This window comes from Microtus ochrogaster, chromosome 1, assembly GCF_000317375.1.
Source record: "Microtus ochrogaster isolate Prairie Vole_2 chromosome 1, MicOch1.0, whole genome shotgun sequence".
Classification (NCBI taxonomy): Eukaryota; Metazoa; Chordata; class Mammalia; order Rodentia; family Cricetidae; genus Microtus; species Microtus ochrogaster.
Window position 1 is genome coordinate 5,273,154 of NC_022009.1, and position 27,871 is coordinate 5,301,024.

General features: G+C 35.9%; 1 protein-coding gene across 4 annotated transcripts in view; it reads right to left on the reverse strand.

The window, feature by feature from the left end:
• Mdga2 (MAM domain containing glycosylphosphatidylinositol anchor 2) overlaps positions 1–27,871 on the reverse strand; it is a 733,616-nt gene that overhangs the window by 124,865 nt on the left and 580,880 nt on the right. For 3 of the 4 annotated variants that reach the window (XR_003376942.1, XR_003376941.1, XM_026779211.1), the window contains exon 8: positions 23,548–23,841. The exons of the other annotated variant lie outside the window; for it this stretch is intronic. Coding sequence is in view for 1 of the 3 variants with exons in the window: in XM_026779211.1 (XP_026635012.1) it covers positions 23,548–23,841 (294 nt within the window). In the remaining 2 variants the exon portion in view is untranslated. The remainder of the gene's footprint in view (positions 1–23,547; positions 23,842–27,871) is intronic. 4 annotated transcript variants of the gene reach the window in all.

The following is a 27,871-nucleotide window of genomic DNA, read 5'->3' on the forward strand; positions in this document are numbered from 1 at the left end:
CCCACAGGGCAGGGAACCCTGACTGCTCTTCAGACTTGAGAGGGAGGGGGAGAGGAGGGGGGGAGGGGGGAGGAGTGGGAGGCTGGGAGGAGGCGGAAATTTTTTTTTCTCAATAAAAAAAAACAATAAAAAAAAACAGAATACTTAACTTAAGATATAGTTACTTGATGTTTTGGGTATTGAATTGGTAATTACTCTGTTTGTTCTTTGTATCATGGTAAAGTAGTTTTGTTGTTTTTTTGTTGTTGTTGTTGTTTTGTTTTGTTTGCCTTCTACCCCCTTTTGGGTTGGGGTATATAAAGCTATGAAAAATAAATGCAGGCTAATTTAGTATTCGCTGGGTTGTTCTCCCGACTCACTTCTGTGTCTCTGTCCTTGTCTTTTGCATCTTTGTTTGTTTTTTTTTTCTTTTCTGCCTAACATTTCTAATCCACATGCCCTGACCCTGGAACATATGAGCCCACTGAGGCATGAATCATGACAGTTCGATGAGTCTCGTACTGAGGAAGCAGGAAAGTATCTATTAGTGACAAAGTGCTCTTTGTGGGCCTCCATCAACATAGGAGATGCTATAGTATATGTTAAAGTGGGGAACCATGGAGTACTTAATGAAGATGCAGGGCTACCCTGAGAAGTAAGGCATGAAAGATTATAGAGCATTAAGGATTACTATCTAAACAGGGGAGAACGCAAGTCATTAATCCCATACAAAGCGCTACAGTAACTAAGGAATGTTAAGAGTGGGAGAAATAGTTTTCCTCTGGAAAGAGCATGACAATTGGTGATCCAATATCAAACAATCAGCCCTGAAAACATACATACAAGCAATATTATATGGACTTTCAAGGTTTATTTAAGAGTATCTAGGCATATACATATGCAGTTGTAACAATAATCAATGAAAATATGAAGCTACAATTTCAAAGATAGAGAGGAGAAGTATATGGCATCTTTGGAGCAAGGAAAGAGAATGAAAACCTTATGTAAATGTATTATAATATCAAAAATAAAATTTAAAAATACTACTAAATATCTAGGGTTAAAACTCTAGCTCTGCAAGTTTAAGACCCAAGTTCTGATCCCCACAACTCACATGAATTCTGGTTAGGACAGTTCATCTATAATTGCAATCCTTATAAGGCAAAGACAGGGTATCAATGAACAAACTGGTTGTCCAGATTAACTATATGGGAAAGTTTTTTGTTTAACAGAGAGATCATGCCTCAATGAATAAGATAGAGAACGACCCAGAAAAACTCCCAACATCAAACTTTGTCCTCCACATGTATAGACCCACACCATGAGCCCACATGTTTGAACACTCATATACAGACACATGCCATCCACACAAAACATGGGAAGACGTTGCTTCTCTTTGAGCTTGCACCATACAACAAGACCTGTAGGGAAGTGAATACACAGGGAAAGTTCTGATATGCTTTAATGTTTCCAGATCATTCATCTTGCTTCCCTTTATATGACAAGATAACATCATTCACTAATTTAATATATATTGGAGCTTTTTTCCTATCATGCTAATACATTCATTTTAATGATGTGGGTTATTTGTTAGAGTTGTATTAACTTTGGGTAAATGAAATTTTAAAAGCATTCAATTATGTTCATTTTCAATAATGATAGAAAGGAATAAATGGAGCACAGAGTAGATTATAACAGGATAAAAATTATTTTGAAAAGCATGAAATTTCTAAGTGTGTTTTATGTGAGACTCTTGCTTATATCTACAATTCAATCTTTTTGTTTACTGAGTATCAACTGCAAACAGCAAATGACCACTGTATAATCATGCTTTTGTAAATTCCACAATGAATAAATATGCCCAGAACTTTTATCCTATGGAAATAATATGCAGGCAGGAGAATGATGTTTCGAGACATGTGTATTAAAGGAATAAAAACAACTGATGTCCTCTTAAACATTAGGACATAATGGGAAAAATCAAAAGGTAAAGTAGGAAAACAAGTGAGAACTAAGCAAGTTCTTAATCTATGGTACTAGAGAAAATGCCAGAGCCTAGCCAGTGTTGTTCTTGCAGTTGGTTCCTGTGAACATCTAACCTGAGCCAACTCCCCTCTGAACGTGGTTTGAGAGTGTTATTCTTTGCCAGCCAATATGATCTGGTCTCCCTTGTTCAAAGTCCTGCCATTCCTGTGTTTTGGGCTTCTATCCTTTGGACTCCACACAATGAAGATACAGAGTGCCTTTTAGATATCTACTATAAAACGCCATTTTTATATTGACTTAAATATTTAAACATTTTATGTACTTTGGCAGTATAAAGTAAAATCTATCATTGAACCAAATATTCTGGTCCCACTTCTGTCAGCAATCAGGTGAATGATTCACTTAAGTCACTTAATCTCTTAAGATATGATGTCATTATCTATCAAGCATCTGCTCTGGGAGTTCGGGTAAAACAAAGTCATGTTCTGGGAGATAATTCACAGGAATCAAGTACTCCAGAGCATGACTGTAGATCCTTCCACCAAGTCTCAGCCTCCCTTCAATAACTTCTTCCTTCTCTCATAAGTAATGGGTTTAAGAATATCTAAGATCCTCATTTAGAATTTTTCTAAAATTTTGTTTTCCTGAACCCATTCTAATTGCCTAACCATTAAACTTTATTCCAAAAACTAGGTTATTATCTATTCATGTCTATTTTTAACGTAACATTGAATTGCAAGGAGTATTTCTGACCACACAGATCATAAATAAGCCAGTGCCAATTTATTATCGGTGATTGTCACCTAGCTGACTATTCTTGGTTTATAAAATTCAATGCAATATTAATGAGCTAGTTATACAAAATTCTATAGTGTTAGATAGAACAATGCATACAGTCCCATAGATTAGTTTTCCACAAAGTCAGGTTGATAGTGCAACTATACGTTCAAGCTTACACTTATTTTTTTCTGCAATAAATAGCACAACACTAACATAATATAAAAAATTCAAATGAAGTAGTTATAGCATAGCCCAAATGGTTTCAGTTGAACCACCTTGCATGTGCTTTAAGAATCAGCTTACATGCCTTTACTATCCCCTCTAGGCATTGTGGAATTTTGATACATTAGCTCATCTCTCTGGTGATCCACTTCCAATCATTAAAAGTTAGTCAATATCCACCCTTCTCTAAGCAAAAACGGTTTAAAATCTATCAGGTTAAACTGGAAGAAAAGTTGCCCTATAGGACATAGGATTTCTGAATTCTTTTATCAAATTGTAGGAAACTATGAACACTATTTGTGTAATGGCAACTTTGATAAACTGTGAGGCATACATTTAGATTCCCTGTTCTACATGCTTCATTGTATAAAACGGGCGCAAGAGCTTTGGAATCTTGCTTTTATTGGACTATTTTATCACAGTATCAGGAAGTGAAGACGGCGAAGAATGTTTTGTGTTCTCTGCACATGCTGAAAAGGAAGAATCACGTGTAGCAGTATGATTCCGCTGAATCGAAAAGTTAGATCCATCCTATAGAATATTTCATTAAGACATTTTTTCAAAACTGAACTTTCACAGTTTACAGTAGGTGCGTGTGTATAGTCTATTAACTTCATATTCTAGCACAGTGGCAAAACTTTGTTCAGTGTCATGCCCTCAGGAAACAATAATTTGAAAAATAAATATTTGCAATTGTCTGTGATATAGAAAAGTTATGCTTTAACAGATTACTTAAAGTTATATGACAATGTAGAAAAATGTATGTTAAGAGATCCCAGGAAAATTAAAAATATACCATTAAGCTAAAATGATATACATGTAGTTTAATATTAAAAATTAAGATATAAATAATATATGTTTAATAATAGTAATCTCATGCAATAATTATAATAATTTGGTAGTTCAAATAATGGGATTTCCTTGCAAACTATTTAAAGGAGGAAAAGCAAACAAGTATAAAAATTTACCATTATTTTATTTCTCTCAATTTAAACTTTATTAATAAGATGCCTATGTGCACAGCTTATATGTTATTTTTAACAACATCTTTCTGATTCATACTGTTATCAGACTATTAGGCCATTTGCCTTTGTTAATGTTAAAATTTTGAATTTTTTTAAACTCCATGATTCATGACCATGTTGAATTTATAACACATAATGGCAAATTTTGAAAAAGGGTAAGAACAGAGTAGTGAAGCATCAAGTCAAATATGAAGATGATGATCGGTTTAAGCATCCCCGAGATGCTTTATTTAACTGAGTACAGGTGTTAAAAGGAACTGCATAAAATGGACTGGACTTGACATTAAAATGATCAATTGAATCAACATCTGTAATCCAGATGGTAATCAGTTCAGATGTCCTCCGAAGCCGAATTCTTAGGCGAGCACTTACCATTGATTTATCACATCATTAAATCATTTACTGTATTGTTTTCTGATACCAATGTAGTATCTGGCACTGAATTCTTTGTACTCAAAAGTTCAAGGATAAATAAATAACCACCTCATCTTTAGAAACTTTAAATAAGCTTAGTTTCTGGATAGAAAAAAGGAACACAATATCAATATGCACACAGTTGAGTTCCTGTGATGTGTATCTGAGAAAAACATGAAGATTACATAAAATGGTGCATGCAAAGAGTTTGCTGTAATGTTCGTTATAAAGTTTTCCACAAATGCCGTTTCTGTTTTTATTGATGCTCTTGTTGATGATGTAAGTCTAGAGGCATGAGGACATACCTCAGGGAAAGATTCAAATCAATTATCCCGATCAATATGTAGTATGGTCAGGTGAAGGACAAAGAGAAATCTACAGAACAAATAGTCATCAAAAGAAAAGTAGATGGAAGCCTGACAATAACTGGTGACAGGAAAACTGAATACCATGGAGGCAGTGGGGAGGGGACAGAGAAAAGCCATAGCTAAGACCCAGTGACAGGTATAGGAGCCCAAGTTAAAGTGTTTGTGATTTGCTTATGACAAAATGCAAACATGGAACTGCTAAGTTAGTCAAACTGAGGCCAAGATAAATTAAGCTGGAAAAGAAGGAAAGAGGTAGTGATCTAAGACTATGGTGTGCAAGATGTACTTCAAAGATGAGGAAGAGTTTGAGGAAGATGAGACAAAAAAATAAACGCATCAGGAAGGCGGAACTTCAGGAAGCTAGAGGAACAAAATAAGCACAGCTAAAACCATTAGAGTCGGGAGTAAGATGAGCAAAGGATACCAACTCTTTGTGAAGGGCCGCAAACTGCAAAGGACCCCAGTAAGCAGGGAAGGTCCTTTGGTGCTTTTATTTGGTGAATATGCAATACATTGTTGGTAAGATGTTGGGTAAAATGTGTCATCAAAACTTTAACTTGAGTTGAACCTAGAGATCAATTGGGGAATTCAACCTTTACTCTGCAAGGCAGCTTCTCACTTAGGAAAGAAAGAAGCTGTCACATGTCTACACCTCTTCCTCCTGCTTTGATTTCTATTCACCTATTGTGATTCGCTTCTATAGAATAATTTTGCTATTTTCTGAGATTATATTATAATTGCATCATTTCCTCTTCCCTTTCCTACCTTCAAGCTCTCAATGTTCCTCCCTCCCCTGCGATCTTTCAAATTGGTGACCTCTAATTCTTTAATTCAAGGATTCTGTTTCTTTGGTTTTTGATTTTTTAATCTGTAGAACTGATTTTTCAGAATTATCAAAGAAAAGCATTTTCCTAATTTCATACTCCTTGCTTCCCATCAAGGCAAGTTATTTTTTCTTGTGAGACAGAGTTTCTCAGTGTAGCTTTGGAGCCTGTCCTGAAACTCATTCAACATGCTCAACAGTTTTTAAACACTTGCTGCTCCTGCAGAGGACCATGTTCTGTTCTCAGAACCCACAAGTAACTCCAGTCCAGGTGATCTGACATCATCTCCTTGCCTCCACAGGCAGCAGAATCACAGACATCCACTTATGCAAAACACCTCCACACACAAATAACTACAATAAAGTATTTTTCATTTAATTAAAATTGAATTTTAATTTGTATTTTTCTACTGAGAATAATCTGTAGAATCTCATAAATTAAGTAACAAATGCATATAATAATCAATAAAATACTTTTTTTTTTCAGGAAATTCGGGATCAACATACCCCTGGACCCAGCAATACCACTCTTGGGAATATACCCAAGAGAGGCCCTATCATACAACAAAAGTATATGCTCAACTATGTTCATAGCAGCATTGTTCGTAATACCCAGAACCTGGAAACAACCTAGATGCCCTTCAATGGAAGAATGGATGAAGAAAGTATGGAATATATACATATTAGAGGATTACTCAGCAGTAAAAAACAAGGAATTCTTGAAGTTTGCGTACAAATGGATGGAAATAGAAAACACTATCCTGAGTGAGGTAAGCCAGACCCAAAAAGAGGAACATGGGATGTACTCACTCATATTTGGTTTCTAGCCATAAATAAAGGACATTGAGCTTATAATTCGCGATCCTAGAGAAGCTAAATAAGAAGGTGAATCCAAAGACAAACATATAGGCATCCTCCTGAATAAAATACTTTTTCAATCCCATAGTCTGTCCAGCTATAAAGGACATACATAAACAGAAGATAGAACCAGAGAGAGAGTCAAGGAAGGATATCTTGGGATTTTTCTAACCTAGAGGTTAAAGTTGCAGAATCTACATAAATGTACACAATTTTCATTATTAGAAAAGAAGACAAAATAAAATTCTCCTGATTTTGAGTTTCACATAAAGTTGAGGAAAAATCAAAAACCAAAACAACAGAGCTATTAAAAGAAGTTTTCTTTTGTCCTCCAGTGTAAGAGAAATACAAATACGCCCTGCTCCTCTCTTCTGGCAAGGGATAAGTCATTTTCTTAAATCAATATTGCCTTTGAATTTTCCTTTTGAATTTTCCTTTGAATTCTTAGAAACTTCAAATGCATAGTATGAAATAGGACCTGTATGGCGTTACCCTGTTCAAAGGGGTATCTGTGACAAAATATCTATATTTGCTTTGATATTACCTTTTTTGCCTCTATCTTAGATTTTAGACTTAATATTTCTGGCATTTATTGCTCTATACTTTTCATCCCTTCATTCTCCCTTATGTATTTTGATTAGCACCCTTGCTGCACATGTGCACAACTATACACAAAGACATGCACATGTCCACACACCACTACATCATACAGAGGAATGTAATATTCACCAGTACGGAGAAAGGAAGTACACCTATCTTTTTCAAGACCAAAGTTACTATATTCTGTGAAAATGTAATTTGCTGAGGGTGATAACTGGCTTCTTATTTAGAATGACTCCTTTAACAATTGGTCTGTGTGTGGCAGGGTAGTCTGCAGAGAAGATGGTAATCATGAGAACAAATGCCCCACTGCACAGCATTTAACACAAACCTGTGCATCCTGCCATTCCCAGGGCTTGCTCAGGAAGTACAGATGTTTCTGGGTGAGCACTGGACACTCTACTGGAGAGAAGTTATTCATGGAGGCAAAGATGAATGGCAACTATCTACTGACTGACTGTCCACCCTTAGAGGGGCTCCTTCTCTCCATGTCCTTTGCTTTACCCTCTCTCTAATGGGTAGGTTATTTTCAAAAATCTGTTCAGATTCTTAGCCTCTGATTAAACCAGCTCCGGAGGAGTATGAGAAGAGACTATGACCAACAGCGAAGTTTATGGGAGAGGAAAATTGCAGTTGTTGACGGATGATGTGGAGTAGTTGTTTAAAACACTGGAGACTTTTAAATGATATGGAGGAAAAATGGGAGCCATAAGACAATCTCAGAAATATTAGGCAGTGATAGGGTAGGCAACTTCCCCAAGTCATTATGCACACAGATTAAGTTGAGAGAGGAAAACAAAGTAAGATGATGAAGGGAATGTTTGTAAATGTCCTCACTCCCCCTGCTAATATGGACGGACATGAACGTAAAGGCTCACAGCGGACACTACAGACTCTCTGCTTTCACTCTTTGTGTGATGCTCACATAGCTGTCTGTCGTGAATCTTAGTTTAGTGGAATTTTGTCTATTTAAACATTAAATTAGAGCATAGATCACCTTTAATTCTCATGTGGATTTCCTTAGCCTAGCAGAAAAATTGATAAATTTTTATTGACGAAATTAATATTTATTGAGCAAACTAATTAAAAGTAAACATTTATTGACATAATTTATTGCAGTTGTCTGATTTATATACTGCTTTCGGTGAAAATACAATATTGTTATTACCTTAGAACAGAAAGAATCAATTATTTAACAACATAGATTATGTAACCTCCTTAAGATTCAGTGCAATGTCAGTATCCTGAGCTCCTACAATGTAAGAAGGATAGTCCTTCTGACTGATCTTGAGGAAATAAGGAAATATACAAAATAGTCATAGAAAACATAAGAGGCAAGTTACTATCAGAAAGAATTTTCAATTTGTTTTAATTCATTGATATTTCAGTTTTTCTTGCCTTTAAAATAGTAAAAGATTTTGAAACATTCCCTTTCATGGAAAATAGAATTCAAAATAATATCTGCTTGCTAAAATGGGGAAATATTCTAGAAAATCATGACTACTGAACATATATACAGTTATTATTGTTACAAGGGAGGCAACATGTATTTTATTTCCATTAGCTTTGATTTCAGGCTCATCTTTGAATTTTATCGAAATCATAAGCCTAACTTTGCAATTCCCTTCTCAAAAACAAAAGTAGAGGGGCTGGAGAGATGGCTCAGAGGTTAAGAGCACTGACTGCTCTTCCAGAGGTCCTGAGTTCAATTCCCAGCAACCACATGGTGGCTCACAACCATCTGTACTGAGATCTGGCGCCCTCCTCTGGTGTGCGGGCATACATCGAGGCAGAATGTTGTATACATAATAAATAAAAATAAATCTTTAAAAAAAAAACAACAACAAAAAAAAAAACAAAAGTAGAAAAGTGAAAATGTAGAAAATGCAAAGCACTGGCAATTTTAATTCCAATGTGAGGCACATACACACACACACACAAACACACACACACACACACACACACACACATACACACCATAAAGAAAATGCCATTGGTATTTTCAATATGGGTCTTTAACTAACACTGTAAGTAAGTATATCAGTGTTAGATCAAATAGGATTCATTTTTAAAATGATCTTGCAGGTGTAATTTTTTAAAAGATTTATTTATTTATTTATTTATTTATTTTTTATTGAGAAAAGGAAAAAAACAAGTTTCCACCTCCTCCCAAAAAGATTTATTTATTATACGTACAGTGTTCTGTATGCCTACATGTCAGAAGAGGGCACCAGATCTTGTTACTGATGGTCGTGTTGCACAATGCAGTTGCTGGAAATTGAACTCAGGAACTCTGAAAAAGCAGCCAGAGCTCTTAACCGCTGAGCCTTATCTCCAGCCCCCTCAAATATGATTCTTAATAAACCCTGGGTTATAGTTGTTGATACCCAGATTTTTTAAAAAATGGTAAAGATCTAATTAGAGAATGACTATGGGCCTGATATCCATCTTAATAGGCATGAAAAAATGCAAAGATGATGACCTCTCCTTGAATTCTTCAGAAATCAAGCCTGATTGTTTACAAGGGACGAGCTCTGAGGTATGTTCCATTTTCAAACAACGGGCAATGAATTCTAACCATATCTCCTAAATGCATATCTATATTTAAGCATGCATGAGGTGGAGGATATGGTGTGGGTGTGTAATGTGTGAAGCAGGGTGAGAAGGAAAATGGAAAGGGAAGGAAAAAATAAGAAATGGAGCTTTTGAAAAGAATGGGGTGGAAGGGGAGCAACTTCCTGAAAGAAAGGCTATTAATTGGGAAAGAACACTGGCAGTGTGCTTGCTATATAAGCAGCAGTGAGTATGAAACCAGAACCCCTGCTAAAAGCATTAAGCATGGTGGCACCTCTCATTACCACTTCACTGGGAAGGTGGAGACAGGCAGATAGATCCCCAGGGCTTTCTGGCAAGCAGACTAGCCACTCTCCCAGATTCAGGCCCATGAGACATGCTGACTCAAAATAGCAAATGAACAAAAATATAAAGTTGATATGAACAAGGTAGACGGCAGGCCTGACAAACAGTTCCTAAGTTGTTCTTTGACCTTTATGTGCTCTCTCTCTCTCTCTCTCTCTCTCTCTCTCTCTCTCTCTCTCACACACACACACACACACACACACACACAACTGCCCAAGAAAAAAGTTTTCCCCAGACTCTGAGAGCTGTCCAAGATATTTTTAGAATAGTCACTTTAAGCCAAATCTTTTCAGCAGCAGGGAAATGTCAATGTGTCTTTGCTGAACCAACTAATATTCTTATCCAAACAAATTTGCATTATGTATTTAAAACACTGGAAGCAGAACTTTAAAAAAGAAAAAAAAAACAGGATGTTTTTAGGGGAAAAAAGTTACAAACTTTTCAAAGCAGGGTACTTGCTAAAGAAAAAGGAAATGTAAATGAAAATGGAGCATCTGTTGTGAAATGGCAGTGAAGAAAGGCACACTAATTTGCAGACAACAGGATCTTTTTCTTCCTTGGTAAATTTTATTTTCTTCAGATAAGCACAGAAAATATCTACACAGGGACAGATGTGGAGCCAAAATGCAGTCAATTAAGCTGATTTCCAAAGAACTACAACACATTTCTCTCTTTGTATTTATGTGGATGTTTGGTTACATCAAGAATGAACTTCACAAACTATATTTAATAAGATCACATATTCATCTTCTTTAGAAACAATTAATTGGAAAATTAGAGAGTTCTGTGTGCATGAAATTTAGATAAGCTTATGGACTTAGGGTTCTACTCACTAACCATTCTTATTCTAAATGAGAATTAATCATGAAACAAACAAAGGGGAAGAATATAGTAAGTTTTTTTTATAAATTAAAATTAATCACCAAGAATTTAAACCTTGTCACCCATCCCAATGTTTTTTTTTGTTTTTTTTTTTACTTGTGCAGTCATTTTCTTTAGGAGCCACATTCAGCAAAGACAAATGCATATAATTGTGCTGTTAGTTTTCAAGTAGATTTTACTCTTTTTGTCTTTGTAACATATCTGAGTTTAATTTTTATACTAAAAATGTATAAGCTTAATTCTCTTTCTTAATTTAAGCATGCAATTTCATAGAGATTCCTGAAATTATTACGCACACACACACACCTTGTTATTCATACGTGGACTGTAAATCAGTTTTTGGTAGCAATTTTTGAACTTGAGTTTATTTGGAGATTATTTTGATACGTGGAGGGAAGGAGATGGAGATCAATGGAAGATTACATAACTAAAATGGGCAATGCAAAAATTTAGAGTTCTCTGCAAAATTAGATTCTATCCCATATATTCAGATTTCCCCATTCACGTATTCATTATTTTCCTATAGTCCTTCTCAGTCCATGTAAAAAAACGGCATGTGTGGTACCACACTTTTATTAACAGAACTGCAGGTGACTGCAGACTGCACCGTGGAAGACATGGCATCTGAGTGACGCCTTGACGGTGATAAAGAATGTGCTCCCTGGACGTGACTTCAGTTCTATGTATAACAAACGGTGAGATGACAGAAGCACCGAGTTTGCACAGGATGATGAGCGAATGAACTGCTCACCTCCGTTACAACATGAACGATAGTTTCTACAAAGGCTAGAAGGCCTTGTTAGTTCGGAGGCCTGGGTAATATGTAGTCATGGAGAATTATCAGAGAGAAAAAAATAAATGCTTGCATTTCTACCTCTGTGTCATATCTGTGTCTATCCAAGTCAAGCCGGTTCTAGGGAGGTGCCATTAGTCTTAGGAGGAAAAGCAAAGGAACCTAGTTCCCTAAAACAGTTGAAGGAAGTTCTATGGTTTGCAATTTAAAGTCCTCCTCCTCATAAAGGGGTGAACATTTGTGAGTGGTGTTGTGAGGGAAAAGAGGAGATCTGTGAGGGAGAAAATGGTAGGAATTTCTTACAGAAGATACATTTTTATGTTGAAACTGAAAATTATAATCAAGAAGTCAGAATATACTCAGAGAGAGTTTAGAGGATATAAAATAATGGATGTGTTGACTTCATACTAAATACTAAACTAAAAAACTTTCCAAACATCAACATATTTAATTTGTATTTGTTTGTTGGCTGATTTTTTTTCATCATGTCAAACATAAAAAATGTATTTTAGAGAAATTATGAGGACTGTAAAAAATTGTACATTAAGAAAAACCTTTAATTCCAGAAGTGATAACCCATTTTCACATGCATATTTGGGGGTTAGGAAAAGAGATGATGAGTGTGAACCTGGGAATCGATGGGAGGGGTGCTGGTAGGTGGAATATGAGTTCCTAGAAGAGAAAAAATAACTCAGGAGAACTACTGTAAGTTTTATTTTAGTTATATCAGATCTTAGGTTCATCAGGAAACTATCTTGACATTTTGCAGAAGCCAGCTGAATGTCTCACACACACATTTTGGGGAGGATCTGCACAGTGCCGATAAGCCTTTACATCGCCAACTAAGAGAGTGTGGATCAGGAAACAGTAGGAAGAAAATGTGATTTAGAGAGGAGGAAAAAATAGCAACCCAAGCACAACTATAGGATTAAAATAGAATCCCTATATATTTTGCTGTCATAAAAAACATGGATGAAAGACTGACTTAGCAAGAATAAGTGTTGATTCAAACATGTCCTTTGTACGGAGCTAACACTGAGACATGCAGGGAGACGTGGATATTAAAAGGTATAGAAATGTGGAATATGCAGTCATGGTTGTGGTATTATACCATATGCATCTTCATCTACGTACATATGTGGATGATTGGTTGACACATTTGCATGTTGGGGTTTCATGTGAGCACCTGATGTAAAAATATTGCCTAGTGAAATAATTCCTGTCTTTTACCTGAGTTGTAGTGCTCCACATCAGCAACTTCTTGCTACACACTAGGAAGTTCTGGAATCTAGATGAGCTCCTATGCTCAGACATTAGGAATGCAGGGAAATGCTAAGAATGGACACAAGGAAGCGGAAACGGCACAAAAGGAGACCGAACGATTGCTTCCGCTATGTCATGCAAATAAATGAGGAGAAACCTCACATTTTTCTTACACACGGTCCAATTCTCCACTTCTTTAGTGATTTTGTATCATTATCTCCTCATTCCAAACATTCTACTCAGGGGTCAAAGCGGTGGCTCAGCAAACCAAGCTGTGTTCAATGCTCTCCACTACAGGAGAACAGAGACTTTTCCAAGTTGTCCTTAGCACACACATAATGTAATAAAAATAATTATAAACTGCTCTAACATTTTAGATTGCTTTCAAGAAAACCAATTTGTGCTTCAATCCCTAAGATTAATAATAATAATAGACTTACTCATTTTCAAAAAAAGTTGCAAATATTTTTGAATCAAAGAGAAAGTAATTTTCACATTTAAAGCAAGTATCAAGTTTTTAATTAAGGAGGCATTTCTTTAAATTTCACAATGCATTTCCTGTTTAAACTCAGAAGTTTCAATTTGAAGAACTTTTGCCTTTGTTTACTACAATGTTGAAAGGTTCAAAGGAGGACTTGTACACCATTAAAATAAGGGATTTTTTAAGAATGAGAATGGGTTGATGAGACAGGGTAAGATAAAGATTTTCAGATTCAAATATATAGCCAACAGACCTACAAGAAAGAATACAGACAGAACTTTATAGACAATTTCTATTCTAAAATTGTGTTACAAATAACTTTGGTAGAATAATACTTGTTTGTGTAGAAAATAAAAATGGGACCAAATTCCCATTTAAATTAAATTAAAACAAGAAAATCAAACAAACAAAAACAATTTGATACACTAAAAGACCTGCTGTGATTCCTTGACAGATGAGACTGCAAAGCAAATGAAAAGGATGAAGTGAGACAAAAGCTCTGATCTGGTCCTCCACATTGGAGCTCCCTTCTGCAGGATCCCAGCACTGATGTCCTAATGACATGAGAAGGGTGGAATGGCAGCCATGACTCCTGTCGAAAACTGCTTCTCAGTGAGGACGCTACTGCTAGAGGGTGTCACAAAGCTGTAAACTCAGGGGAGAAACTCTCGTAACTGGTAGGCCTCTTCAAGGCCTCCGGAAATGGTGTCTATGCCGCAGGTCTGAGCATGTGGGCTCCACCAGATTCCATCCCCTCTGAAGTTCTGTCTCCTCATACAGGAGTCATCACCAGTGCAGTGTCTCTTGCTCTAGGGTTCTTGTGTTCAGTTCAGGAATATGTGACCATACGTGAAGATATGTTTTGTAGTCATGACATAGAAAGGGTTGCAGTCTCAAAATGTAAAGATGGGAAATTAGGGATGCCTCAAAACCCTACAATTAGCAAACTAGGATCATTTCTTCCAACAACTAATAACAAGCTGGCAGGAAAAGTGCGTTAAGGGAAGTACTACAAAAATCTGCCACTTTTGCAGTATCCCTGACCCCCACTCACAAGACTGAAGAATTCTTTCTCAAATCATGATGAAAAATATTCCTTTCCTCATGAGTGGTGGTGCATGCCTTGAATCCCAGAGCTAAGGAGGCAGCAAACAAACAAACAAACAACCCCAAACAACCAAAAGTTCTTTGTGGGTGTGTGTTGTTTGTTTGTTTGTTTTGAAACAGGGTATCACTATGAAGTTCTGGTTGGCCTGAAACTCTCTAAGTAGACAAGGCACATCTTGAACTCATAGAGACTTAATTGGTCATTTATCCTAATTACTAAAATTAAAGGCATATGCCACCATGCTTGATTCCCTATATTTTTAAGGGTTTTCTGGGAGATGGGGAATTATAAGGCCTGGTGGTAAACTGTATGTTCTATTCTAGATTCTTGTGAGGTACTCTGAGGTTAAATTCAGTTCAAATAATCTTATGCTGGTCAAAGTAGTTATAGCTAAAAATGATTTGGGTATGTTAACCACAATTTGAAAACCAATGAGTACAATAAAATACAATCCAATATATATATAAGACAAGATATCTACAGTTGGTATTAGATATTACAATGTGGGTTGGGCATATGTGGGCATATGGCTTTGTTCTCGTAAAGGACCCAGGATCAGTTGCCAGCACCCACATAATTGCTCATATGTGGTTGAGTTAGAAGAGATTCAGCACCCTCTTCTGAGCCTATAAGCACAAGGCACACATGTCGTGCACAGACATACATGGAATCAAAATACTCATGCACACAAAGTACGATAACCAAATTTGCATTAAACAACGGACTGTCAATGAAGATTAAGATCTTAAGAAAATAGAGGCTAAAATTCTATGTAGCCAGATTCCTTGGGAGATGGAGTTCTCTGTAAGAGTATCACCTGCCACAGTATTATAATTTCCCAGCTTTCTCTCATAACAGGGTAGTTCTTTAAGTGTTCCTCTTTTGATTGATTTACTGTTCACTCACTGAGACACACACACACACACACACACACACACACATTGCTGTTGTTGTTGCTCTTTTGCTTTTTTATTTTTACAGTGCTGGGACCAGTCATAAAGGTTTGTTCATGGGACATGTTATTGTTCTCTACTGTGATATATTTTAATGGTTTATTGTTACTATATTTATATTTTACAAGGACTCTAAAAGTACTTAGTAATGCCTAAATTCTACGTTTTGAAAGAAAGATCTTTGATATATTATGAATGAATACAAAAAAAAAGAATTTTGATAATCATATGTTTGTGCTCATTTATTTGAGAGTTCATTTTCATGAAATGAAAAAGGGAGAAAGCTGGGACATTTCCCCAGAAAAAGAGATCATAAATGTTGCAGTTCACAAGCACTCAGTTTCGTGCCATACCTGAATGGCTCAGGTAAGAAGTTTTGCAGATATGTGATGCTGTGATCACTGCTTGAATTTCTACACAATCGTGTTAAACAGAAGTACTTAGATGACTGGGCTGATGAAACACAAATCTTGGCTGGGTTAAGCTTTACATTTAATCATTCTGCTAAACCCAGCTTTTTCCTGTTCCAATTTTGTAAACATGCTTTAATAAAGCACTTCTAATAGATAGACTTTCCCTAAGCAATCTCTGCCGGAATCTCCATTCAGACAGCAACAGAGGCTGAAGCAGAAAGGGAAACTGTGCTGATTTTCTTCCCAGGAGCCATAGGCTAGATGATCTCATCTTTTTCCAGGTGAAGCTTAGTCTAAAGCACAGGCTTGCTGTTCTGTTTTGAGGATGTCTGTAGAGAGGGAGAGCCCCTTATTGTTTTCATGGATAGCCTCTAAGGTATTCATTATCCATTAGGTGGTTGTCAATTGTTCTATTCTCCAGAAGGATGAAGAATCTCAAAACAGGAGAATCAGAAGCCAGTTTAGCTATAGTAAATTAACTTGAAAAGTTTCCAGAAAATGCAATTTGCACACATAACAACTTAAATTTTTCAAATACTTAGGAGTAAGGAAAATTCATAAATGGGCTAAGTATAATATGTATATTAATCTATAGGATATGTTGACCCGAGATAATATTTCCATAAATTATTAATAGAGTTTACATTGAATGGTATCCTATAAGCTCAATTGTTTCCATTTTGTAAACAAAAGGTCTTAGGGTCAAGGAGGAGGCTATGGGCAGGCTGGGAGAAAACGTAAATATTAATGTTTTCAAAATGTTAACATTGCCTCAGGGTTCAGTTGATTAATGCTTCCAATAACTACTGAAAACAACGAAAGAGCTAATACAACCATTTGATCCAAACAAAGGAATGCTGTATAAAAATGTAGAGTTCTCGTTAACAACCTTTAACATTAAAAACAGGAAAAATGTGCACTAAATATATTAATATCTTTTTAGGAAACCAGGAGCTTTTTTCAACCCACTTTCAGGCAGAGTGCACTGTAAAGTGGGAAGAGAAAACTGAGGATGTATGATCAAAAAAAGCTTGTCATCTCTACACTGTTCTTTAGAATGTAAGGAAGTGTGTCACTGTGGGGGAGAGATTTGAGGTCTCCTATATACAGATTTTGCCTAGCTTTGTACATGCTCTCCTTCTGTTGACTGTGGATAAAGACGTGGAACTCTCAGCTCTTTCTCCAGCACTATGTCTGCCTACACAATGCCATGCTTCCCACCATGATGAACTCTAAGCCAGTCTCAATTAAATGCTCTCCTTGATAAGACTTATTATGGCCATGGTTTCTCTTCACAGCAATAGAAACCCAATCTAAGCTAGTTTGAGACTGTAAAAACTAATGAAAAATGCAAATATTTCCCTTGTTTGGAAGCAAGAAGATTAATGACTAGAAAAGTGAAGACACTCACCAGGAGACACATCTATTTTATAATGTAGGTTTGTAAAATCAAGACCCTGTGAGTTAAAAAAAAAATGATTCTACATGGGTGCTCCCTCAGAAGGGAATACTGGAGCAGCACCCAGTGAAGAGTGGGTTCAGTTCAGACCATCCTTGCCTATACATTTTAAAACCAAGTTAGAACTTGTCATTCAGGCTTCTAATGCAGTCTTTTAATATTCATAAAGGTAATTTATGTTATGAGTGGAAACTAAAAATCACAAGAAACAATTAACTTTATTGAAATAAGTGAGTTAATTGTAAAAACTGTTCAGTTCACATATTATCTATGTGCTGATCACATTAGCTCTATAGACAGAAATCCAGCAGAGTTCTGTGGCAGGCAACTGTCACAGCTACTCATCATCCATTATGATAAAATACCTTGATCAAACAACGCAAGGGAGGAATGCTTTGTGGTTGACTATTTCTTTCTTTCTTTTTTTTTTAAACTCAGTGTTCAAGGCTCCAGATTCCCTCTGATGGAAAAGGACTTAGACATACTTGAAGGATTTGAAGAATTTGTGTGAACAGAAGCCAAGGTAGAGACAAAGAAATAATACCAGATTGCATTGTTCAGGAGACTGAGAATAAATGACAGGGATTATTCGTAGAAAGTATACAGTACACAGACTGTGAAAAGATACGGCTCTTCAAGTTTTTCTATTGCTCTGTTTAGATTTTCAGATACTGTCCCTTCACTTAAAATCCACTGAACAGGAAAGCAATGACTAATTGCAAAGAAACTGACTGAGCTGCAGAGATAGAAAGAAGCAGTGGCTGTGGAAACCTCACTAGAAAAGGGACAGTTGGTGTGTCACAGGCTGTGGAGTTGGAAGCTGAAAGTTTCTATACATGCTATCTTAGTTGGGGTTTCTAATAGACACTGTACATGCTGTGAAGAGACACTATGACCACAGCAATTCTTATAATGAAAAGTATTTCATTGGAATGGCTTAATTTCAGAGGTCTAGTCCATTATCATCATGGTGAGACATGGTAGCATACAAGCAAACATGGTGCTGGAGAAGGAGCTGAGGACTCTACATCTTGATCAGCAGGCAACAGCAAGTGAGCTGACTCACTGGGCATGGCTTGACCATATACGAGGGCTCAAAACCTGCCTCCACTGTGACATATTCCCTCCAATGATACCATACCTACTCCACCAAGGCCACACCTCCTAATAGTGCCAATCCTTTGGAGGGGGGCATTTTCTTTCAAACCACCACACACCCAAGTCTGAGTCGACAGAGAAAGAACCCTGACAGTATCTGGGCAAGTAACAACAGGGGATGGTATCAGTACGCTGATCAGCTTCACATGAGGGTCTGGGAAAAGACAGTCTAACTACACAGTAAACACATGTAGTGGTCCTTTCACACCCCTTCAGAGCCTTCATCATGAGAAGTCTTAACTAGTTAGTAGGGTATTGAAAATAGGATCTGAGACTTGAGACAAGGTCTCTAAAAGAGGGCTCTGGAAAGCATGCTGAAAACTTCCTCCCATTACAGAATTTCAAAGTCTTCCTTGCAGGTGAAGACACGAAGGAAGCAACTCAGTCATCTCAAGAAGGAAGTGACTGAGGTTATATTATCTTTCATTTTATTATTCCTTATTTTTAGTTTCATTTATATTGTTGTACTTCAATTGTTTAGTTTAGTTGTAGTTTTGTTTCAGCTCATAACTCATCATTTTGGCCTTTTCTTCTCATTCTTTTTTTATACTATAATAGTTACAAGTACTATTTTTATGCCCCTACAGTACATACATCCCCTCCTGTTCATGAATTACTTCCAGTTCTCTTTTTCCAATTCCATCTTCATTTTGCCACTTAATTATTAATTCCCTTAACTCTAAGGAATATAAACAATTTTTCAAATTTGAACTCTTTTTGTGTTATCTCTGAATCTTACTGGGGAGACAAAGAAAATACACATGTTTCTAGTGCAAGTTAACACCAAAGATACTTGCTACTACAGTAGGACTTTATCCTAAATGGAAGCAGGGAATATTCATGAAAAATAAAAGGCAACTCACCAGGGAAACACATATAATGACATAGAGTGAGTAAAAACAAAAAAAAAAAAACAAATAAGAGAACATACTAAGCATAACTAATATATATTCACCACGAAGAATGATAAAAAAAATCCTGATTATGTCACAAGCTCACACATCTCCAAGTAAGGAAATGAAAGGCCCCTCTATGAAAACACTAAGATGTGGAGAAGGAAGCAGAGAAGAGCACTAGAATATTTAAGGATCTGCAGTGTTGACGGGTTGGCAGATTGAATATTGTAGGGACAGCCATTTAGTGAAAGTTATCCACAATTTCAAAACAATTCTAATCAAAGTGGCAGTGACCTTCTTCACAAAATTAGAGAACATAATCCTAAGATTCGCATGGAAATATAATATCATATAAATAACCAAAGGAGTGGAACCTAAACAAAAAAGCAATGATGGATGAATTTCAATACTTGATCTCAAAGTACACTACACAATCTTAGTGACAAAGACAGTAGAACCAAAGAAAACGTAGGCAATAAAATAGAAAAGAGCTCCAAAATAAAACCACTCAACTACCACTTGTTAAATTTTGATGAAAATGTCAAAAAGTTACAATGGAAAAAGGACATCTTCTTCAATCAGAGGTGGTAGGATAATGAGAACACAGCATATCAACATGAAAAATTAAACAAGGTTTGTGTCTCTCGCACTGCACAAAAGTCTGTTCAAAATGCATCAAGGATCTTAATTTAAAACCTGAAACACTAAAACTACTATGGGAAAATATAGGAGAATAATTTCAAGATATTGGCTTAGTAAGATATTTTTTTATAAAGTACTACAATAGCAAAGGAAATAATCCCTATAACTGACAAATATTATGTGAAATGTATAAGTTTCTCCCTAGTAAACAATCAGCAATGAAGAGACACTCTACAGAATGGAAGGAAGCCAATGTTTGCATAGGGGTGCTAACTACAGCACATAAAAAAGTGAAAGACCCAAACACTTAAAATTCAAATCTTCCCACCAATACATGGGTTTTTCAATTGAGGCTCTCAGAAGACAAAATAAAATGGCCAGTGAGCATTTATAAACTGTTCAACATCACTAGCTTTCAGAAAAATGTAATTTAAAACTATTCTATGATCCCATTTTACTTGGTCAGAAAGGTTATCAATAAAAATAAAAATGAGGCTGGACATAGTGGTGTACACATTTAATACCAGCAATCAAGAGTCAGAGGTAGGAGGACCACTGTGAGCTTGAGGCCAACCTGGTCTACATAAGCAAGTCCCAGGATAGCCAGGCTACAATACAAGACTTAGTCTTGGGAAAAACAAAAACAACCAAAAAAACCACAAACGCTTAAAAAATCAAAAACAAAACAAAGCAAACAAAGAAATGATAACAAATGCTAAAGAAGAGTGAGGAAACATAATCAAATGCAGCTATCATGGAAATTAATATGCAGATTTCTCAACCTGAAAATAAAACTACCAAAGGACCCACTTATGCTGCTTCCTGAAAGTATGCCCAAAGGTCTCAATTTCAATGTAACACATAAAGAAAAGAAAGAACAAACTTTACACTTACACTTTATTGAAAGACTATTATTTAAGAAATAGAATTAGCCTAGACTATCATTAATGAATGAGTAAAATATGTGTGACATTTTATTGCAAAAATAAAATTACAACAACTAGAGGAAATATTTTACGAAAATCATTATGTTAAGCAAAATAATCCAGACTCAAAACAAAACAAAAAAAATAACCAAATAATGTAAATTTTCTCTCATATGCATATCTCAGACTTGTGTGTTTGTAGGTCATGAATTAGAAGAAGATGGTGAGAAGAAAAGAAATCTTAAGGGAGCAGTGGAGGAAGAACAAAAAACTTACAAGTACATCGGCATAAATGCAGAAAGAACGTATTGAGGGGAGGAAAGAGACCAGCAAGAGAGGGACGGGGAGAGGAACAAAGATGACTAAAAAAAGTCTGAATGAAAACATCATTTTTCAGTCATTACTTGGTATGACAAGATAGAAAGTACTGAAAACATTATTAAATTTCTGTCTTAAAACTCGCGAGGCAGTAGATCTCCTTGAGTTCAATGCCAGCATGATCCATTTAGCAAAACACTAGTCATCATGTCCTCAGATACTCCTGACACCTCAATTTCACCAGAAGTAGGAAGCATGTATGTATCTATATTTATATTTGTTTTCAAATTTAAACATATATTTATATACTTGTCAACTGGCATTCGCATATATTTAGCAGCTTTAGTAATTAGCCATAGCATAAATACAGCATGCTTGGAATACACACGTGTCAAGAGTTTGTGGGCTAAGGAGGTGGCTCTGTGAGTGAAGTGTGCGCTGTGGCACAAGTCTGAGGTATTGAGATTGAATCCTCAGCGCCCATATAAATGTCAGCTGTTCATCTGTGACCCCAGCACCAGGTTGTCAGAGACAGGCTGACCCATAGGCAGCCATTCTATGTACTAGGTGACCTTCATGTTCAATGAGATTCTGTCTAAAATTTAACTGGAGAGTAACTGAAGAATACCCAAAGTCAATCTCAGGTTTACATGTGCATGCTCACACATGTGTCTGGCTAGTTGTGTATACATATGCCCACATGTCTATATACCACCCACACATACATATAGATAAATAAAATTTAGCTTGTGATATATAATAATGGAATATCCTGTAAAGGATGCAATGAACAGAACATGTATGTACATGTGCATGTGTATGTTTGTACGGTAGAATAGTATTTTATATTTTATATCAATAATATTACATGTATCACGGTTATCAAAATTAGGCAAAACTATACGTTTATAATGAAAAAATTAAAATGTTTGCTATTTTAGTTTTGTCGGAGAAATTCTTATGTAGGCATGGAGTATATGTCCACAGACAGGGATGATGCTGCCTGAACATGAACTGATTCTCTCAGGAGTATTTAGAAAGTTGCCAGTTGCTTGTACTTGGCAAATTCTCAAACACATAATCATATTCTTCAGAGAAAGTCTAAATCTGTGTAAAGAAACTCCTGAAACACAGTGCATCCCTGGCTGGACCTGGAAAGGCTGCTGGTGTTTGGCTTTCAGAATTGACAGGGCATGGACACAGGTCTCTGGGTGATGTCCTCACAGCCAGTACTCTGCTATCACTGCACCTTATACCCTTCTACTTATACCAACAGAGCTGAATTCTCCTCATGTCTATGGTATCTTTTTGAATTACAGTCCTGTCACCATAGAAACAACAGTACAATCGTTCCCATTATCTGCTATTATAAGATCAAATTTTACAATCTTGTGCTGATTTTAGGCATTTTCTCAAGGTAAGCAGTGCCAGTGATATTGCTCAGTTTTTATTCATTCTTAAATTTATTGATTTAATTATTTTAAGAGCAAATATTAACTCCATAGTGTCTGCAGTTCTTTTTTTTTTTTTTTTTTTTTTTTTTTTTTGAGACAGGGTTTCTCTGTGGTTTTGGAGCCTGTCCTGGAACTAGCTCTTGTACACCAGGCTGGTCTCGAACTCACAGAGATCCGCCTGCCTCTGCCTCCCGAGTGCTGGGATTAAAGGCGTGCGCCACCACCGCCCGGCGTGTCTGCAGTTCTTGTAAGAAACACAGCCACAATTTCAATAGAAACAGTTCAAGAATTATCTTATTTAGCTCATAAATAAACACTTATATGTTAGGTAATTTAGCAGAATTCAGCACCTAAGATCCTCACTAACTCTACTACTAGATAATTGTGAAACCTACTGTAACAATTTCATACATGCAAACGCACCATTTCAAAGATCAGTCATTCACATTTAGGCAAAGGGATTCTTTAAATAGATAGATGCAATTATTGAAAAAAAGAAATATGAAAATTAAAGAGCTTAGTAACCTGATTAACAGTTCCTTTCATCTCCATCTTGCTTTATTTGTACTCAGATGGTTTTTAGTCATTATACTTGTTGATTCTCTAATCTTAAACATCATTATGATCATGTATATATAAGAGACCTGTTTTCTAAAAGCTAGTAATACCCAGATAAATGGCAATTGTCATATAAGTTGGACAGTAATTGATATTTTTTCATTTTATACTTATCCAATGCCAAGAATCACCTCTTTTATTCAAACTAAGGTGCTGTCATCTCCTCCTTTGCTCCCCCAGAGAAACCAAAGGGAAGGGAATTTACTCACACTGCACGATGAGCTGGACCAAGGCTTCTCTTGGCTTCACGTTGAATCCGTTGTACTGGCTGGTTTGACACTTGTACATCCCTGACATTTCCCTTGACACATTCACAATCCTCAGTGTCCCATCGTAACTCTCCATTTGCATTGTCCCATCAGGCATTGCAACTTCTTTATCGGCTCTAGACCAAAGGATGATTGGTTTAGGTTTCCCAGTTACTTGACACTGAAGTTCTATTGTGTCTCCTTCTCTGGTGACCAAAGGTGATTTTTCCTGTGGAACAGTCAGATTGGGTGGAACTTGAAATGGGAAAAAGAAAATTTTTCAAGGTTAGTATAAACTTGTAAGACATATTCAGTCACAGAACATCATAAGGAAACTGTAGTAATATGAGTGGCGGGGCTGCATCCCCAGCACCCCGGCTGCCTGCATGGCTAGCTTATGCCCCGAAATAACAACACACAAACTGTATTCATTTAATCACTGCTTGGCCCATTTCTATCTAGCCTCTTCTAGGCTAACTCTCGCACGTGGACTAGCCCATCTCTAATAATCTGCTGTAGCCCACAAGGTGGATTACCAGAGAGATTCTAGCCTATGTCCATCCTGGGTCGGAGCTTCATCGTGTGTGCCTCAGAGAGCAGAGCTCTCGCCTCTGCCCGCAAGAGTGGAGCATCATGTCTCTCTGAGGCGTCTGCCCCCGAAAGGAGAGCTGTCGAGTCTCTGAGCTCACTTCCTCTTCCTCCCAGAGTTCTGTTCTGTTTACTCCTCCCACCTATGTTTTAACCTATCAGGGCAAGCAGCTTCTTTATTTAATTAACCAATGACCTTCCTCCATCAGGAAACAATTTGTGTTGGTTGAAGGAATTTGACAATGCAGGTGACATAAAATATAGGAACCACAGAAATAAGGGGAAGATGCTGTCACTTAAAATAATTGTACAACTTTCATTGTACATTCTAAAATAAAGACTATATACATTCTCACAATAAGAAAAATGTTACATTTGAAGACACATGGTCAATAAAAGAAAACTCTGTTCAATGTTTTGTCTTTTTAGCCCTTAACTGGGCCATCAGTCTTTGCTTTAAACAGAACAAGCAAGTTGATGCAAGTGTGGCCACCACGTATAAACACAACTCTCTTCTAACAGTTATTATCAGTCATATAGAAAATTGCCAATCAAAATAATAGCAATGAGGTAGAAATATTAAATTCAGTTTTAAATTATTTCATTTTACTCATATGAGCACGTGACAACAACAAAGCATGGAGAACTAGTAGGAAAAAGACAAACCGAAGATATAAAATTAGAAGTTTAAAAAATGGGGCTAAGATTTATAGTCTATTTTCTCTCTGGTGAGAATTTAATAGAACAGCTGACTAATGTCACATTCAGATAATCATTATATTCCCCCACATTTGTCTTTTAGAAATTTAAATTTTGTAGGATTCCAAATTATCATATTTTGAAGCAACATGGATTCTTGGCAAGATATTACTACTATTTCTATAAAATTATTCTTATGAAAGACAGTCAAAGCATCTTTCAATGTATATTGGCAGTATAAAATTCCTAAAGTGAATTTAATTTTTATTGTACTGAGCATACTTAGTGTGGCATTGGAATGGTTTCGCTGGATCGTAGCTGACTAGGCTGGAGTATACTCTTGTTAGGTTTTAGTGGAAGACATGATTATTGTGGGAAATACAATAATTTTTCTTACAAACAATATCAGAAACAGTACTCCATATCATATGAGCAGATTTGCATTAATAATGCAATTGTATTTGACTGAAATTAAATGGGTCTCTGCAGCAAAGTGTCCACAAACATGAGCTATTCTCAATGTTAGAGATAGGGGTGGATAGAAACATGATTCTAATTAATGCTGCTATTCTTTTGAAGGTGTTGCAGATTTTAGGCTAACTGGAAGATTTATTTTCCCATTAGAGATTATGAGCCTTACTTTATTCCTGTTTCAGGGTAGCAAAACAAACAAGTTCAAGTTATTTTTCAACTAATGCTTTTTACTACATTTAGAGACATTAATGAGATACCAAATTATTTTGGCATTCAAGTGTCTCACACATACATCCTTATTTTAATTTCTCCATTTACTCCAAGTTATAAAAAACTAGTTATATGATACACATTACAGAATCTCACAAGTCAGATAAAATGATCAGTAATCATCATCTTCTTGAAGTAAATATATACATTACAGGAGTTAATCTCAACAAAATTAATCTGAAAATTAAAACATTTATAAAAACTTAATTCTTAAATGATTTACTCAAATAATTTATTTTGTAGACACTATTAAAATTTATTACAAGAATTTTCTTTTTTAAGCAAACCACAAAAAATTATGCAATTCTAAGCCATGTATCTCAACAAAACAGATGGAACTGTAATATTTGTTTGCCCTTTCTGAGAGTAACTGAAATAGAATACAAAAATGATCTTAACATTTACCACATATGATGTCATTACTATGTGCCAAGCACAACTGGAGGATTTACAATTGTGTTCAACTCCCTTAATAATCCTAAGGAGCAAATATTTAATGTCAAAACTCACCTAAGGAGAAGCACTGAGTTTCAGGATGACAAAATCAATGACTGACCAGAAATGAAAACACTGACAATTTGACGTGAATCTTTAAAGGGTCTAAGGAGTTGTATATCTACAAGTGAGCAGTGGGCTCCTTGCCCAGCACCCACACTCACTAACCTCACAGGACCATGGACAAAATCCCTTTCAATTACTGCTCTTCGGTAGGAGGCCAGAAGAAATACAAGTGACTTTATGATGTATATTTCACAAAATTCTTCCTTATGCTATATTATTTCATAACTAAAATTTACTCTATTAGAATATTTTTGAATACATATCAAAATAAATATAAACTATATCAATCCAAGTATGTATCTGAACTTCAATTACTCTCTGTGAATTACATTAAAAAATATAATTTAAAAGATTGTGTAATGGATTGCTGTTGCTTTAAATATTTACTCCGTAAAGCCCCCAAATGTGGGCTAAGTGTAACTAATCTGTGCATTAATTTCTAAAGTTTGAAACTAATTACTTGACTTTTTTGTATCAGTCCTGAGGGCACTCATCCTATGATAGAAACAGTGTAGAAAGTGAAGGAGAACAGAGTCAAAGGCAAACATTTGTATCTTGATTTAATATGGTGAATATTTAAATATTTTAAAACATTAGGCCATTATAATTAAATACTTGACTACCTAAAATTTTCCTAAAACTTCACTATGTTGAATAGTATGAAAATTACTTTTGCACATTTGTTATTCATTGATTTAAAAATCTTTAATCTTTTAATTTGCCTAATTAAAGTTAGTAAAACAGAATTCAGTTTTTTTATCTTGTCAGCTTAAAAATAGGTCTTTTATGAATTACTTCAAGTTTTACTAAGCAACAAACACCTAAAAACATTTTGTAATCTTTTTTATTATGTAAAATGTTTGTTTGCTTTGGTTTAGGGAAGGGTTTTCACTATTTTATGCCACACTGCTGCTCTGAAACTTGCTTCATATCCTATTTCGACTTGTACTCATGATCATAATGCATCAGGCTTCCAAGTGCTGGGCTTACAGGCGTGCAAACTGCACTGGCTTAAGGACTTTAAATTTTTATAAACATCTCTTTTCACCAAAAATATCTTATGATTTCCCTCAACATCTATAAGCTTCCTTTTTTTTTTGCTTAGACTAAAAGTTCTATATCCTAAAATTGGACACCAAACTCTGAATTATTTCTATCAGTTTTTCCATGGGAGATCATGTTTGTTACTCTTTCTCGTCTTATATGACAACAGTAGATATTCTAATCTCTTCCAACTTCTTTGATTCTACAAAGGAATCTATTTTTATATTCCAAGTGTTCCAAATCTTCAAACACAAATACCAATCATTTCTTAAATTAATAGTTAATTACCAACGCATGCCATCTGCTAATTAAAATGATAGTTTTCCTAGTTTTCTCATATCCTCTTGCCTGCACTTCTAAGTACTATCTAATCCCAATGAGCATGTTTACATATGCATGTGTATAATATACACAGCATATGCATTAAAATATCTTCCATACCTGCCTATTTAATTATTTTATTGTAGAACTACTGGCAGACATCCCAGGAAAGTCATCATTTTGCAGTGTCTCTATTTTGAGGGTTTCACTCTCCCAATTCTCCTGCTGCCCTGTCATTAGCTTTTTCACCACGAACACACATTTGTTCAGGTTACTATGAAGTCCAAAAACCTCCATGAGATTGCTCATGAGAGCAGTGTTTTAAGAA